The sequence below is a fragment of the Oryctolagus cuniculus genome, chromosome 5 (assembly GCF_051225735.1).
Source record: "Oryctolagus cuniculus isolate XC-2025 breed Fujian yellow rabbit chromosome 5, ASM5122573v1, whole genome shotgun sequence".
NCBI classification, from domain to species: Eukaryota; Metazoa; Chordata; class Mammalia; order Lagomorpha; family Leporidae; genus Oryctolagus; species Oryctolagus cuniculus.
In genome coordinates this window covers 159,205,710-159,223,244 of record NC_142871.1, presented here as the reverse complement: position 1 = coordinate 159,223,244, position 17,535 = coordinate 159,205,710, and the positions used below count along the sequence as shown (strand labels likewise).

The 17,535-nt window shown below is 46.1% G+C and overlaps 2 protein-coding genes across 10 annotated transcripts in view; one reads left to right on the top strand and one right to left on the bottom strand.

The window, feature by feature from the left end:
• Positions 1-16,236, bottom strand: part of LOC103349679 (uncharacterized) — a 157,280-nt gene extending 141,044 nt beyond the window's left edge. For 4 of the 5 annotated variants that reach the window (XM_089333391.1, XM_089333392.1, XM_089333393.1 and 1 more), the window contains exons 1-3: positions 16,161-16,236; positions 9,459-9,537; positions 5,464-6,143 (exon numbers count right to left, since the gene is read on the bottom strand). In XM_089333391.1, the coding sequence (XP_089189517.1) occupies positions 5,464-5,814 (351 nt within the window). In that variant the 5' untranslated portion in view covers positions 5,815-6,143; positions 9,459-9,537; positions 16,161-16,236. The remainder of the gene's footprint in view (positions 1-5,463; positions 6,144-9,458; positions 9,538-16,160) is intronic. The other variant, XM_089333395.1, reaches the window with a different exon arrangement.
• TMEM170B (transmembrane protein 170B) overlaps positions 15,341-17,535 on the top strand; it is a 116,015-nt gene continuing 113,820 nt past the window's right edge. For all 5 annotated transcript variants that reach the window (XR_011388799.2, XM_051855850.3, XM_089333396.1 and 2 more), the window contains exon 1: positions 15,341-15,944. Coding sequence is in view for 4 of the 5 variants with exons in the window: in XM_051855850.3 (XP_051711810.3) it covers positions 15,629-15,944 (316 nt within the window). In the remaining variant the exon portion in view is untranslated. The remainder of the gene's footprint in view (positions 15,945-17,535) is intronic.

Below are 17,535 nucleotides of genomic sequence, written 5' to 3'. Positions count from 1 at the left end.
TATCTTTTTCTCTGTAATTCTGCCTTTCAGATAAATAAATCTTAAAATTAAACAGCAAAACAGCTGGTTAAACAAGGCTCTCACACTTAGCCACAGAAAGGACTGTAAATCATTTTAAAATGCAGTTTTTTGATGTGTGGCATTAGGGAGAGGGTACCTGGCAGAGTGCTGGTGCCCAAGGTATCCATCAATTCACAGGTTACTTCTGCATTAAGATGGGACATTAACAGAGGCTCTGCCCTCTATTAGTGTTGAAAGTCATCCCAAAGCAACAGAGAGTGGTAAACAGAAACGCAGACTTCCTCTCTGATGAAATGGAGAAAGCTGCAGCCCCACTGGAGATATAGCATCCAAACAGAGGAAATTTCCAGCAGGGTCACAGGAAGGCCAGCAACGGATGACTGGGGATGCACAGCTCAGAGCTGGCAGGGCTCCATTCTGCAGTAAGAGGTGCATTCTGAGGGGCAAGGGTTGAAACTTTGTGCATGGGGATTAAGAAGAAAGGCACTGCCAGGCCATCTTTTTAGGAAGCTGAATTTTTGCGAAGCAAGTCAAACAATATGAACATGCACCTGCTGCCCACTTTATCCTGGGAGATGTGAGGTTGAATTCTGTGTCCTGAGGCACTTCACTGTAAGCCAGGAAGGGTTCCTGCTGACCTAAAGCATTGCCTTTGTGCCTCTCCTCCACAAATCCCTCACACATGGCTGGGCTGGAAAGAACTCACCACATTCAAGATTAGTCGTTAGCACAAAAGGACCTGTCTGCACAATTATTTCCATTTCAGTCTACATTTTCAAATGTTCATCATGAAATGTCGGGGACAAACAAGAACACTCTCAGGACATCCACAAAGACAGGACAAGAAGGCAGAAGAGAAGGAACAGATTAGAAAAAGGAGGCCAATGGATAACTCACATTTCAGAACTGTTACCAACAAGGAAATGCTACATTATTTTAAAAATATGTAATTAGGATATATTGTGTGCCTGGCATGGCTGTACATGTTGAGAATCAACCGAGGAACTGACCAGGCAGAGTCCTTGAACCCTTTAGGAAATGTGGCTGATGTTTTTCTGCCCAATATCCGTTCATCCTTCTTCAATAAAAGAACACCTATTTAGAATGCAGTATGAGGGGGCCGGCGCCGTGGCTCACTTGGTTAATCCTCTGCCTGCAGTGCCGGCATCCCATATGGGCACCGGTTCTAGTCCTGTTTGCTCCTCTTCCAGTCCAGCTCTTTGCTGTGTCCTGGGAAGGCAGTGGAAGATGGCCCAGGTGCTTGGGCACCTGTACCCACATGGAAGACCAGAGAGAGGCACCTGGCTCCTGGCTTCAGATCGGCACAGCACGGGCTGTAGCGGCCATTTGGAGAGTGGACCAACGTAAGGAAGACCTTTCTGTCTCTCTCTCACTGTCTATAACTCTACCTGTCAAATAAATAAACAAATAAATAATAAGAATGCAGTATGAGGTGCTTCAAAAAGTTCATGGAAAGATAGACTTGAACAATAAATATATTCTGTGGGCTGGTGCTATGACGCAGCAGGTTAATGCCCTGGCCTGAAGCACCGGCATCCCATATGGGTGCCGGTTTGAGACCCAGCTGCTTTCCTTTTCCTTTCCCTTTCCTCTCTCTGTGTAACTCTTACTTTCAAATAAGTAAATAAATCTTTAAAAAATAATATTCTGAATATTTTGCAGCGGTTTCATAGTACATATTTTCCACTAACTTTTTTGAAGACCTCTCATACATACATTTTTTACACTAGTCATGTATTATCTGCTTTTCTATATCTTGATATTGCAGAAAAGTGAAACAGCTGTTTAGTGAAGCTGCAGTTTTATATTTGCCACTGGCAGTTGAACACAAACATGCCTATCAGATAAGTGAAGTTGGAAAGACAGATAAAAATGACTGTAAGTCGCATGGTATGAGCACCTTGAAGAACAATCAGAGCAGTATATGGAGGACTGCTGTGAGGGAAGGAGTGTGCATCGATGCTGTTTTCCACAGGATGGCTTGGTGAGATGTTTCCAGTAAAGCCATCATGTGGACAAATTGCTGAATGAAGCGAGGGCTCAGAACACGTGGCTCTCTGAGGCTGGAGAGCTGCAGGCAGTGAGGGCAGCAACTGCAAGGACACTGAGGTGCAGGCTGTGTGGAGTGCGAGGAACAGCAAGTTCAGGATTGGGGGCAGCAGATCTGAAGAGGAGAAGGAGCAGTGTTCAGAGACACAGAGAGGTGACCAGACGATGTGGGGCCTTCAGCGTCATGGTAACACAGACCTCACTCTAAAAATTGGGTGAAGCCACTGAAAAGCCTCACGGGGACCAGTAGGAACCTGGAGAATATCTGTCACAACAACAGAAATCTATGACACATGAGCTGGCAGAACTTGGAAGGAAAGGCCCAGGAGAGGTGGCATCAAGGACAACGGGCTCTTCAGACAGGGGAGGGGTGTGCAGGAGGCGACGGAGGCAAGGGAGAGTGCTGGGGCAGAAACCAGCAGCCTGAAGGGATCCAAAATGAGAGCTAAGGAGCACAGCTATGTGAAGGCCGACAGAAACCCAGCGCCTCTGGAGAAGAGATCCCAACACATGCAATGGGAAGAATGTTTCTGAAAACAACTTGAAAAACAAACATCACAGAATTAAAAGATTTAGACCTATATTTCTGGGACAGTACTGATCTAAAGTGATTAACCTGAAACGTATCCTGGCAAAACTACTGGGCTTCAAAGATAAGAAATTAATTCACTGGGAACCAGGCAAAAAATATCAGGTGCCTCGAAAGTCAAGGAAGGCAGTGCACTCTTAGTCATACGTGATGCAGGAGACAATGGAGAAATGCCCCTAACTTCTCAGGGAAGGCAATGTGACTCATTAATTTTAAAAATTTTTAAATTTTAAATGAAGTACACTAAAATTGAGCTTTTTGAAAGTATGATCTTGTGATTTTTAATGCACCTATAGATTTGTGTGAATACCACTATAACGGAAATACCATCACACTCCACATTCTCCTGTGCTGTTCCTTCCTCCTCACTTTCCCTTCACCCAAACCCTTAGAACGGATCAGTGTTTTCTCTTGGAAGAATGTCATATAGATGGAACATTTTGACACTGGCTTTTTTCACAGTGTAATGCCTTTAAGCTTTACCTGAATTGTTGAGTATACCAGTGATGCATTCCTTTTTATTACAGAGTAGTCTTTGGTTGTATAGATGAACAGTAGTTCATCCACCAAAGGGCATCTGTGTTGTTCCCAGGATTTGGTGCTTATGAATAGAGCTGCTATATACTTTGTGTTGTGGAATCCATCTGGTGAGTTGTTAATTTTGCTTACTAGATTTTTATATGTGATCTTCAAAAATAGACTTTATGATTAGAGATGTTTTCAACAACAAAAAAAAATGAGCAGAAAGTACAAGAGTTTCCACAGACCTTCTGCTCCTGGACCCTGACAGCCCCCTTGATTGTCAACACCTCCCTCAGAGTGAAAGGATTGTTAAAATCCATGAGGGTGATTGTATTTTTTTTTTTTTTTGGACAGGCAGAGTGGACAGTGAGAGAGAGAGACAGAGAGAAAGGTCTTTCTTTACCGTTGGTTCACCCTCCAATGGCTGCTGCGGCCGGTGCACTGCGCTGATCCGAAGCCAGGAGCCAGGTGCTTCTCCTGGTCTCCCATGCGGGTACAGGGCCCAAGCACTTGGACCATCCTCCACTGCACTCCCGGGCCACAGCAGAGAGCTGGACCAGAAGAAGGGCAACCAGGACAGAATCCAGCACCCTGACTGGGACTAGAACCTGAGGTGCCAGTGCCGCAGGTGGAGGATTAGCCTAGTAAGTCGTGGCGCCAGCCATGACTGTATTTTTAAGTTCCAAGATTTCCACTTAGTTCTTTGTTGTATCTTCAATTTCTTGGATGAGACTGTTTGCAGTTGCTTATAGGTACTAAAGTCTTTTTTCAGGTAATCGCAACATCTGTGTCATTGCAGAGCTAATACCTATTGATTGACTTGTCCAAGAAAAAATGAAGTTTCCCTGATTTTTCATATGTCTAGTAATTCTGGAGTATACACTGGACATTTAAATATTGTAAGACCCTTCAACTTTTTTCAACTGAAAAACAGGCAACCTATGTGGTTGGACTCAGTGGTGAGTTCAGGCCAGCACTTTGCAGGCTGTGATGTCAGTCTCTGTGTTGCTGTCTGCAGCCTTCCTATGTGGACATCACCCAGTGGCCAGTCCAGTATGTGAGTGGTGGTCTGTCTCAGTCAGCTCGGGCTGCTATAACAGATACCACAGACTGGGTGTCTTAAATACCATTTATTTTGCTCATTTATAGAGGTTGTAAAGTACACAAGAAGGGTACCAGTGGATTTCAATCTGGTGGGGGAAGCCTTCCTGGTCTGCTGATGGCTCCCCTCTTGCGAATCATCACATGGCTGAGAGAGAGAGAGAGATACAGGGAGGGAGAGGGGGGGGGGTCTTTTTTTTTTTTTAAAGATTTATTTTATTTATTTGTAAGTTATTTTATTTTATTTATTTGAAAGAGTTACAGAGAGAGGCAGAGACAGAGAGAGAGGTCTTCCCTCTGATAATTCACTCCCCAGATGGCCGCAACAGCCGGAGCTGCAGAGATCAGCAGTCAGGAGCCAGGAGCTTCTTCTGAATCTCCCGTTTGGTTGCAGGGGCCCAAGGACTTGGGCCATCTTCTGCTGCTTTCCCAGGCCATAGCAGAGAGCTGGATCAGAAGAGGAGCAGCCAGGACTAGAACTGGCACCCATATGGGATGCCAGCACTTCAGGCCAGGGCCTTAACCCACTGTGCCACAGCGCCAGCCCCGAGATCATCTGTATCTCATTATAAGGGTACTAATCACATTCAAGAGGGCTCCATCCTCATGATCCAGTTACCTCCAAGTACCATCAAACAGGGGCTTAGGAATTCAACATATAAATCTTAGGGGCATATAAGCATTCAGTTCACAGCATGGTTTATCCCATAGTTCAGCTCTCCAAGTCTCAGTTGTGTACTGTTAAAGGTCAGATACATGCAAGCATAACTCAGGAGTAGGTTCACAGATTCATTAACAATGTATTGGGGTCACTTCCATGAGCTCCCCCTCTCTGTCATCTCCTCAGTGCTTTCTGGCTCCCTTTGAGCTCTTCTGCCAAGAGGTGGAGTTTTCTCTACCATGCTTTGCAGCACACTTCCTAAGGCTGTGCCTGGTATCCCAAGCCAAGTGGAGGGAGGACAGAGGACAAAAGTGACAGGGTTTGTCCTTTCTTCTTGGGACCACACAGCTCTTCCTATCAGAGAAGAAACTCCAGGAGAGGTTCAGCCTCATTCAGTACCCTCCCTGTTAGTCACTTTGCTGCTCACGCAGTTACTTGAGGGCTGAGACCAAGAACAACAGGAAAAGAAAAATAAAACAAGGGATTTTCCCCACCCTACCTGGGTGCTGTGAGATTGTTTTCTTGCTCCTCGTGTCAAATCAAGCAGCCTTCTCCTGCAGCTGTCTCTGTTGGTAACAATGTCCCTGACGGGCTTTGTACTTTCCAGTGTAGGCCCTCTTCGTGGAGGAACGACACAGGACCCTGCGCTGTTCTTTTGTCTGCTCGGCCCTCCCCGGGTTTGCTGCTGGTTCTTCCCGGGTTGGCTACTATCCCTTCCACCTCCGTGGAAGGGCGGTTCCCCCTGCCACATTCCCCACTTCCGCAGGGGAGCGGCACACCGCCGGCCGGCTTTCTCGGGGGCTGCACGGGTGTTCCCCTTAGATGTTCCCCTTAGATGTTCCTGGTGCATGCCGTCTCTCTCCTCCTATATAGTCCTCTTCCACCAATCCCAACTCGGCTGCCCACACGCCGAGCACACTGCTCTCCTCCAATCAGGAGCAAGTCCTACAGTTTATTGGCTGAACTGGAGGCAGCTGTGTAGAAGCTGTTTTCTTCTCTCCCAGCGCCATATTGTGGGAGAGCAGATGCATAGAATAAGTCTTAATTCCAGTAACAGTATAGTCCGAGTTGCTCCCCACAAGAGGAAAAGAAATGGAAAACTTGTGGTGCTCTAAATTCTCATCCTCTTCTCCAGGCCACCAGGCATTCTGCTTTTCAGTCTTCCCTGCACCCTGCATTCTGTAGGAGACGTAAGATGAAGGGTGTTTACTTCATTGTACTCTGACCTGGATCTGAACCTTTAAGTTTTATAGTTGTTTGAATTTTTATCCAGTGGGGCCAGCACTACGGCATAGCAAGTAAAGCTGCTTGCCTGTAGTGCTGGCATCCCATACGGGTACTGGTTCAAGTCCCCACTGCTCCACTTCTAATCCAGCTGCCTGCTAATGCACCTGGAAAAACAGGAGAGGATGGCCAAAGTCCATGGGCCCCTGCACCCACATGGGAAACCCAGAAGCTCCTGGCTCCTGGCTTTGGACTGGCCCAGCTCCAGCTATTGTGGTCATTTTGGGGGTGAACCAGTAGATGGAAGAGCTCTCTCTTATCTCTCTCTTCTCTCTTCTTTCTTCTCTCTCTCTCTCTTCCTTCAAATAAATAAATCTGTAAAAAAACGTTTTTCATCCCAATACAAAGCAAAGGCCACAACCACAAAAAACTTCAAGGCATGTCCTGTAGTTTCCATAAGCATTGTTAAGGTCCAAAATGAAATAACAACGTGAACTAACACAACTGGGAAGGAAATGAAAGGAGAGAGTTTAAATGTGTTCATTTTCACAATTTTCATGGCTGGGGTTGGAAAGATCACAAAAGGGGGTGAAATTTAGGAAGAATGCACAGAAAGCGAATACCCATGCCTGGTTTAGTGTGGGTGCGGCTAGGGCTCCAGCCCGGTAATGGCTGGCCCTCTGAAGGTCCATGTGTCAGCAGCCTGGCCCCTGTGTGGTGGTGTTGGGAGGCAGGGTCACGTGCAAGACCTTTAGGTCACTGGAATGTGCCCCAGGAAGTGACTGACACAGCTCTCATGGCACCCTGCTTAGTCCTCAGATGTTCTGTGCCTTCCTGTCTTACAGCGTGATCTCCTGCCACTGTGACACCACCCACCAGGAGGACCTCACCAGAACCCAGCTGATGCCAGCACCACAGCCTTGGATCTGCATACATGTGAGCTAAGCAAACCTCTTTACAAATCACCCAGCCTCGGGTACGCTGTTACAGAAATGGAATCTGGACTAATACAGTGGGGAACTGGGTGGAGGGAGCCTGCCCACTGAACAAAATTCTTAAGATGAGAGTTTTGATTCATGTGCATGCATTACTTTTTTTTTTAAATAAAGGTGGAGGGGCAAGTTCTGTGGTGCAGCAGATTAAGCTGTCCCTTAGGACATCTGTACCCCATATCTGAGTGCTAGTGTGAATAGCAACTATTCTGCTGTTGATTGTTTTCTGCTAATGCATCTGGGAGGCAGCAGATGATGGCCCAAGTACTTGGGTCCCAACTACCCACTTGGGAGACCCAGACAGAGTTCCAGGCTCCAGGCTTTGACCTGGTCCAGGCTTGGCTTTTGTAGGCATTTGGGGAGAGAACCAGCCAATGGAAGCTCTCTCTCTTCTTTGTCTTTCCCTTCCCTTCTGCCACACAAATAAATAAATCTTTAAAATAAAAAAAATAAAAAAGTGGAAAATCTGAAGTAGACATTTGCCCATTAAGAACATCCTTTAGGGCCCAGTCTGTGGTGCAGCTTATTAAGACACTGCCTGTGATGTCGGCATCCTATACAAGCACTAGTTCGACTCCCACCTGTTCCACTTCCAATCTGCTTCTGATCCAGCTACTTGCTAAGCCCAAGTCCTTGGGCTTCTTCTTCCAAGTGGGAGACCTGGAAGGAATTCTTGGCTCCTGGCTGTGGATGGCCCTGCCCCTGCCATTGTTGCCATTTAGGAAGTGGGAAAACCTTGCTCTGTGTCTCCCTTTCTCTCTCTGTAACTCTGTCTTTCAAATAAATAAGTGAAATCTTTAAAAAGAGAGACGGAGAGAATCCTTTACAAGTGCTCTTTGCTTTCTCCTTAGAAGAAACATTCTTCAGAAGGTTGTCATTATCATGTAGTCCTAAGGGATCTATTAATATTAAAATGTGACAGTAACAAAAACTAGCATTTATTGAGCATTTGTATTTCTAGACTTCACTGTTATTACTTAAATGTTAAGTACTTTGAACCACAGAATATTTCAAGGAAATATTATAGTGAAATATATACAGTTTAAAATGATTACATATGTGTATATATAGTCACCGAATGAAATATGATTTCCATGTTATTCATGAGGAAACTAAACTTAGGGAAGTTAAGCAATTCATTGAGTGTTAAATGTCCACACCTGCCTAAAGCAGAGACATTAGGGCTGGAACCTAGTAGTTTGGTTGTAGAGGGAAAGAGAACAACAAAATATATAATCCAGTCTGACAGGGAAGGAAATGAAGAACAGGTTTGTGGAAGTGATGGTTTATAATAATAGGACTGCTCAGTGAACGGCCAATGGATGCACTCTAAACAGGGAATGAAGTATCACTTATGGTGATCGAGGTTGTTATAGTGATTGAGATTGAACCAACTCTCAAATTTGAAGGAACATACAAATAATGTGAAGGAAATATAAGCCAGAAAAATGAAAAACTTTCTTAAAAGATGCAATAGAACTAGAAATAATATATCTATGATACAACTCATACCACATACCAATTATTTCAACAAACAGAAATGGTCAGCCAGTGCCGCGGCTCACTAGGCTAATCCTCCACCTGCGGTGCCAGCACCCTGGGTTCTAGTCCCGGTCGGGGCACCGGATTCTGTCCTGGTTGCCCCTCTTCTAGTCCAGCTCTCTGCTATGGCCCGGAAGTGCAGTGGAGGATGGCCCAAGTGCTTGGGCCCTGTACCCCATGGGAGATCAGGAGAAGCACCTGGCTCCTGGCTTCGGATCAGTGCAATGCGCCGGCCACAGCATGCCAGCCTCGGCAGCCATTGGAGGGTGAACCAACGACAAAAGGAAGACCTTTCTCTCTGTCTCTCTCTCTCTCTCTCACTGTCCACACTCCTGTCAAATAAATAAATAAATAAATAAAATTAAAAAAAGAAAAAAAAGAAATGGTCTAAGACAGGAATATCATGTTAGATCACAGAGTCAAACTGACCCTGGAACCCTGGAACAAAATGACTCAGAAAGGCAGAAAAACAATGGGCAAAGACATCCAGGCAAACACAAATGAAAGGAGAGGAGAGGAAGTCATTAGACAAAGTGATTAAATTTAAAAAAAGGATTTTATGATGCAAATGCAAATACTTTTTAATTTAAAAAGTAAAATCATAATTCAACTATACCATGAACGAATACCTGTTCACCAAAAACCATAGAATGAAAATTCATAAAATCGAAAACTAGAAAAACAAGCAAACAGCCAGGGGACAAAGGCAGACCTGCATCCCTCTTAGGAGACTCACCTCTGCCAGCCTGGGTCAGGTGGCCTTACTTGTCCTCTGTCATGTGTTGTCCTCTCCCATCCACGCTTGCCATCATCCCCTGTGGGCAAAACAAGCTTCTTTATCCTGTTCAATCTGGGCTTCACCGCGCAACCTGCTTTGGCCAAAGGAATGTGAGTGCTACGTGACAACATGTATGTGATGGGGACCACATTTAAGTGCACCTGCATGGTTTGCCCTTCCCCTCCTTGTCCTGGCTTAGGGTGAGGTAGGTGAGGCAGGGTTATGCAAGTACAGGGTCAGAGTCTGTTTTTATTTAGATTTTGATATTTTGTTCATCGTAGATCTCTGCGTTAATTTTGATTTTCAAAGACATTGCATTAGCAAACTATCTATCTTAATAACTGAGTCTTTTGGACTTCCCTTAAATTTTACAGGTGAGCCAACTGTCCCACGGTGGTCCTGGTTCCTGCACCATACCAGGAGAGTGGCATGCACTCAGACAGAGGCTACTTCATCAGCCCTGGGTTCTTAAAGGTGACCTGTGCAGCTGGACTTAGCCGAATCCAGAAGATTCCAGCTAAACAGCAAGCAGTCACCACCCAAATGCAGTTCCCATGGAACACGAGCTGGAAAGATCTAAGTCAATGAGATTTTGAACTTCACTGCCACACAGTATGGACTGCTGAGACCTAATGTACAGATTATGACAGATCTAGTGAAGATAGGTACCTGCAGTAGCAAAATATTGTAGATCTCACTGAAGTGCACAAACGCTATTCCTAAGATCAGAAAATTCATCTTTTTTGCATACCCATTTATCAAAATTAACCATACATTGGGACACAAAGAAAGCCCCAATAATTTCCAAAAAGTAGAAGTAGTATAGGTAACATTTTTTGAATAAGCTGCAATTAAATTATTAGTTGTTAACAATACAGTCCTTTTCCTCAATGCTGAAAATTAAAAAAGAAACTTTTAAATAACTTCAAAGTAGAAGTCAAAACTAATATGACAGAATTCTGAGAAGATAACAATGCAAAGTACAGCACTACATATCAAAAGCAATAGGCTACAACTAAAGCAATACTCAGTGTAAGTTCAATCTTAAATATGTTTAATAAAAAGTGCAAAAAGCTAACATAAAATTCAAAGGAAACAACAAAAACACAATCTAAAGAAAAGCAGAATAAACTAATAATGATAAAAACCAAAAAAAAAAAGTGAATTAGTATACAGAAAAATGGAAGACCCAAAAAACAGAAAACTAGGTTAATTGGAAAATATTCAATGATTAGCAAATATATTTAGATAAAATGATAGAAGGTATGAAGCCACAAAATAAGAAATGTGTTGAAAAGTTAAAAACTCCAGGAGATATATATTAATACTGTAAATACTGTTTAAAAGCCAGATTGGCAAATATGAAAAATTTCATAAAAGACCCAGGAAGAGATAAAAAAAAAATCTAAATGGACCAGTTGGCATGGGGAAGAAAGAACTAAGAAAAAAAAGTTGACAAAGAGATGCGGAAGCCACAGAGCAGTTTCACAGTTGAATTTCTCCAAGCAGATAAGAAAAGATAACTCCTAACAAGGGAATTTTCCTAATTATTACTGTATCTAAAGCCAATGCAATATTAATTGGAAAAAAAAACCCTAAATTATATAAGACGCCAAAAAGAAATCTACAGCTCAATCTGACTTAAAATACTGATGTCAACATTCTAATAAATGACTAAGATATGGAATTAAGTAGCAAATTAAAATAACAAGAGATCATTACAATGTGGCATTAATTCTAGGAATTCAAGGAAAGCACATTAGGAAATCCATTAATATAATTCACTGTGTATGTAGAACCAAAGAAAAATAATATGATCCTATCCATTGATGCTAAAAAAAACACCTGTATTCAGCAACCTTTCAAAAAAATCAAAATCCTTAATAAATATAAACTGATATCAATTTATACAAAACTTATTTATCAATTTAACATGATTCTTATGAAAATATAGCAACACCTTTAGAATTAGGAAGCCAATTTTAAAGTTCTTCTGTAATAATACACATTCAAGAATAATCAGGAAAAACATTAAAATGAAGAGTAAAAAACATGGAATTTCCTTAGCATACCCAAATGGTATTATACAATTAAAGAAAATAAAAACGGCATGTTGCTAACACATGAACAGACAGATGGAAACGAAATGAGACCAGAGGGGATGGGTAAATCAAGAAATGAACACTAAATAAACAAACGAAAGCCCAGAAATAAATACAACTCTATACAAGAATTTTGCACACAACATAGCTGGTATTTTAGGTCCATGGGAACATGACTTATCATTCAGTAAATATCTTGGTACAATTGGGTAAGTATTTAGACAAAGATCAGAATATCTAACAAACTCCTTTCATTAAAAGAGTTCCAGGTGGATCAAAAGTACAAACATCAGAAAGACCCCATGAAATTTCTAGAAAAAACACAAGACATTAAAAAATCTAATTTCAGAGAAAGGAAGACATTTTAAAAGCATGATAGAAGACTCAAATACCATAAAAGAAATATTAAAAATTTGTACATGACAAAGAAAATATTATGAAAATTAAAAATCACCTGACAAACTGGAAATGATACATGCAACAATATTAGTTTGTTAAATATATAAAAAGCTCCTATAGGAAATTTTTTAAAAGATAAGTTACTCAAAAGAAAAAAGGATCAATGTCATAAAAAGCAGGTCTCTAGAAAAGGTCATCAAAATGTTCCTGCCACCTGATAGGACGGGTAGAGGGCGGGCCCACGCTGCAGCAGATGTGGCTGGGGGCACCCGCAACATCTGCCTTCCCATCCACGAGTGGAGGTCATGGAGCACTTCCTCCTCTTTCTCTCTCTCTCTCAGCTGGGCTCCATGCCTCAGCAGGCCCATCATGGCTGGCCAGCATCCTGTATCTTGCTGTATCTTACTAGGGGGATAAACCAGGACTTCAGGTATTCCCAGGCCCAAAAATGTCATCTTTTTAAATTCCTTAGGCGGGTAATTTGGAACGATTCTACTTTCATTCAGTAGACTAAATATATTCAGAATGTGAGTTTCCACAATGCCATTTGCCACATTTTTTAAACAATAGAATTTGTAGAGAAGGAAAATACTCTGTTTCTCTGGTTAACTGGGATGGAAATAGCTCTTGACTGGAATAGGTGCTCTGCCACACATTTCAAGATGAAAATCTTGGTGCACTTCATCCCTTAGAACAACGTGCCTTCCTCTCTGCTCCTCCTGTTTATCACTGCTCCCGACTGAGTTTTATTTTCTTCTTCGAAAAACAACCGACAGAGCTTTCATGTCTGTTCGCGATTTGGGCAGACGTGTGGGGGTGTGTGCCATTTGAAGAAAATTAATGTAATGGTGTTGTGAAGGTTCAATTCGTCTTTGTGAAAATTACAAGAGCTCATATATAGATGTGGGCACAACACCTAGCAAGAGGAAGGACCTCTGTGCTGATTAGACTCCATCCTTATTAAAAGGGCATCACAAATGGAAGAGAGAGTGTTATTTTCCACATATTGCATCTACTGAACCTGCCCAGGATTTGAAACTGTGGAAATGTGTCACAAAACGCGACTAAGTTGCCTGTGCATTATTAGTCGACAATATAGTACTGCACAGCAAGGAGGGAAGATAAACAAGCAGCTGGCAGCAAGAAAGAGAAAAAATGGCTTTGATAGCTAACGTTTTTCTCACAGGATCAACATTTTATATTCTAGTTGATTTTAAAGGCTTTCTTCTGGGTTCTCTCTGGAGAATTAGCAGAACAGCTAAGACTTACAGATGTTCTCTCGCTCGTGTTGAAGAAACAAACCAAGAACTGTCTGTGAATTGTTTATTTGACATGCAAGGGCACATGGTTACAAAGCACCTTGAGGACTCATCTGTGGGTATTCCCTGATCTCAGGCAGGAATGGGACCAACCCAGCCTTGGACTGCGGTACTAACTCAGTGTCAGAGATCCGAAAAAAAGAAATTCTACAACCTTCACCAGTATTAACTCAGATTTGATTTTCGTGACTCTGGCTGTTGGGAAAAGACACAGTTTTCTCAAGCATACAGGCTTCCAACATGGGCGGTATCACTAGTTGTGCCCAAGCGAAAAAAAAAAAAAAAAAAGTGAAATGCAGTGAAGAATCCTCGAATCCCATCCCTAATGCCTTTGACGGAAGTTACGGATAGGTGATAACCAGTAAGTGCTCACTGCGTTGGACTGACTGACAAGCAGGGGAGATGCGCTGGGTTAGTGCGGAACATCATCCCCTGCGGGCGTCATTGCTGTCTTACTGTCTCCTCTCCTGACATCAACACGTGGGTTCTGTTTTTCTTCAAAAAGGATGCAGCACACACACACACTGTTGCCTTTGGCAATCATTTACTCATTCAGCACATTTATCTACTGAGCCTCACGAGTCAGGCACTGTCCCAGGTTCTGAACGTTTTAAATAGTGGCGTGTATCCTAAGAACCTCAATGCACCCCATGTAAACTAACTCAAAGCCCCTGGTAGGCCGTGTAAATGCCCGCCGGCTCAGTTCTCAGGAACCGTTCGGTGCACGTGGTCCCATTCCATGACCTCCGTGGCATCACCACGAGGCACCCTGCACCTCCGCATCCAGGACCTGGACCGTAGGGCGCTCACAGGAAGACACTTGGGTGCTGCCAAGAGTCACAGACCGGGAACGCGCAGAGTGGACTCTGCACGGCTGTCACCTTTGCCCCCACTTAATTCTGCGGCATCACTTTCCCCACCTCTAAAATTAAAAAGTTTAAAAAACAGCAAATCCTCTTTCATGTCTTAAATGAACGTGTCTAAGTCCAGGGAGAAGACAGATTCTACACAAAGCGTTTTGACTTCACTCCCATTAATGATGCAAAACGCCCCTTTCCCGTGTCTGACAGCCACAGGACACCGTGGGGAGGAAGCCTGCCGCCGTCGCGTTATTTCTAAGGTGGCTCCCAAGAGCGCCCTGTCACGGGCGCTTCAGCCCTTCCGCGTCCGGCCGGATAAATCTCCCTCGGTAAATCTTACCAGAGAGCAGAGATGGGGTGGGCACGTGTACGTGATCGCCAAAACCCCATCTTTATCTTCAGAGTTACCATGTTTCCAGCCCCCAAGCAGTTTAACTTGGCGAGCTGGATTTTAAATGCTCCGGGGGGGGGGGGGCGAGGGATGGACGCGAAGACAGCAAATATGCGGGGGGAGAGGGATCTAGATTTAAAAAAAACGCAAGATCTGCAATTTGGATAAATTCAGCGACGGCATCCGTCAGACCCCGGGGGCCCCCGGAGGGCGGGAATGAATGAAGAAGCGGGGCCACTCGGTTTTGTGACTTTAACATTTCATTCTGCCAGTGAGCGGCCCAGCCAGGTCACTGAACTCAGGAAAAAAAAATTAAAACCGCAAATTACTAACTCTGCGTGCTGCGCTATTTACCCCCTTCAAGTGCGGCGCGCGAGGATCTTCACCCCAAGGCGAAGGTCTGATTCGTCGCAGCACCCACCTCAGCGAGCCGCGCGGCCCCGCGCCCGCGAGCCCCCGGCACCGGGGGGCGCGGAGGCGGCGCCCTCGGAGAACCCAATCAGCCGCCGGGCCGGCGGTGGCGCCAGCGACGTAGGCCGCGCTCGCCTCCGCGCCACTGCGGGCCGACGCTCGGCGCCGTCCGGAGCGCGAGCCCGGGCGCTGAGGGAGAGGCCGGCGCCGGGGAGTGGGCATGCGCAGTGGCTCCGCCAGGCCGGGCGGCGGAGGCGGGGCCGGGCGTGGGGAGCCGCGCGCGCGCGCGCACTCGAGCCGCCCGGCGGCGGCCGCGGGCGGAGGGGGCGGTTCCTCGAGTGTCGGCGACCCGAGGGCGGCCAGGCCGGGCGGCAGGTGCCGCCGCGGCCGCCGCCGCCGCAGCCTCCTCGGGGTGCCGCGTCCGCTGCTTCTCCAGCGGCGATGAGCTGGGCCCCGTCGCGGGGCCGCACCTGCCGGCTGCCCGTCACCGCCGGCCTCCCGGCGTCGTGACCTCGGCCTCCTCGCGTGTGCCGCCCCTGAGAGGCAGCGGGAGCGGCGGCGGCAGCCTCCTCCGCCCCGAGTGCTCGCTCGGGGGCCGCGCGGGGACAGCGCCCGGCCCCCTCCGCTCCCCCGTCCGCCGTCCTCAATGTCTCCCCGGCGGGGAGGGGGCTGCCTGGGAGACACGCTGAGCGGCCCCCCCCGGAGGCCCGGCGGCGGCGGCGGCGGCAGCAGCAGCGCCCGGCCCGGCGCCCCGCAGCCTCCCCCGGCGGCCTGGAGGAGCCGCGCACTCGCCGCCGCCCCCCGATCCTCACAGCCGCCGCCGCCCGGCGCCCCCGGAGAGGGCGGCGGGCGCCCCCCGGGGACGATGAAGGCGGAGGGGGGCGACCACTCGATGATCAACCTGTCGGTGCAGCAGGTCCTGAGCCTCTGGGCCCACGGCACGGTGCTGAGGAACCTCACGGGTAAATGGATGCGGGACCGCCCCTCGCCCCTTGCGGGGCCGGGCGCGCTCGGGAGCTCCGGGGCCCGGCCGGCCGGGAAGGTGTTGAGGGAGGCGTCCCGGGGGCGCCGGGGTCGGCCGCCGGCACCCGGCCCCGTAGTAGGCGCGGCGTCGGTGCGGAGACTCGCGCGCGGGCAGCGTTCGTCCCCTCCCCTCCCCCTGCCCTCCACGCACGCACCTGCCCTGGGTGGTGAGACACTTCCCTCAGCTTTGGCTCTTTGCATCGCGAGTCGCCGGCCAAGTGCAGGACTTCAGTTCCCGGCTTCATCAGGATCAGTTTGCTTCCACTTTTTTTTTTTTTTTTTTTTTTCTGAGGGAGGGGTGTAAAGTAGATGGCTAAGTAGATTATAGTGGGTCAGGGGCTGGGCCAGGGGCTGGTGCATTGTTGGCATTTTAGCTTTTCGCTCACATAGCTTCCTTTCCCCGTGTCCTTTTGTCCGTCTCTGTCTCTCTCCAGCCTGGAGCAGCTGCATCTGGGACGTTTGCTAATTTTCAGTCTTTCCCCTCTTTAGTCAAGGGAGCTGATCTTACCCACGTTCGGATAACATCGATGGGCGTGTGTGACAGTGAGCAAGAGTACATGTGTGTTGCATCGGATTCCTGGGTTTGCCTTACGAAGAAACTGCTGCTTTTGTTCATGAGGAAATGCTGACCCTATACTTTGAGATGCGAATTTTACAAATACTCTGAGTAGTATTCACAGGAAAGAGATTCAGTTACAATTTGATGACTTTCCAGTGCATGCTTACCAGACTGACAACGTAAAATGAAACTATGAATACACACATACGTGTGTGTGTGTGTGTGTGTGTGTGTGTGAAGCCTGGCATGGCACAGAATTCAGATGTCCATTGTGTGTGTGTGTGTGTGTGTGTGTGTGAAGCCTGGCATGGCACAGAATTCAGATGTGCATTGCGTGTATGTGTGTGTGTGTGTATGTGTGAAGCCTGGCATGGCACAGAATTCAGATGTGCATTGCGTGTATGTGTGTGTGTATGTGTGAAGCCTGGCATGGCACAGAATTCAGATGTCCTTAGAGATTTTATGGAACTATATATAAGAGCAGCTTTACAGGCGCTAGTTTCTTTGTGGAAGCCCGGCGATTCAGGGACATTCTGGGAAGCTGATTCGTGGTGTCCTCGCTTGGATGCTGTGGAGCAAACTGACTTCATGTGATAGTTGCAGATCAGGGACGTGTTTTTTTAATATTCAAGAAACAGTTGACACAAAGACTCTGGTGATCCAAGATGAAAGATTTGGAGACAGATTGCTTCAACTTATTATTATTTTGCTAGTATCAACTGTTTCATATTTCAGCTGTATCAAATATGTTTATTAGAGTGAAATGAAAAGGACTCAGTAAATATATTTGTATATATTAATGTCCATATTGGCCTATGAAGACCTATTTAGATAGCTTCGGGAGCCATGAAGTGAGTGTAATTTATCTCTTGACAAGATTTGATGATATTTAATATTCTGATCATTACAGTGGCTGCCAGGTAACAAACCAGGGTTACTTCCAGTTACCTTCTCATATTATCTTTTTTGTA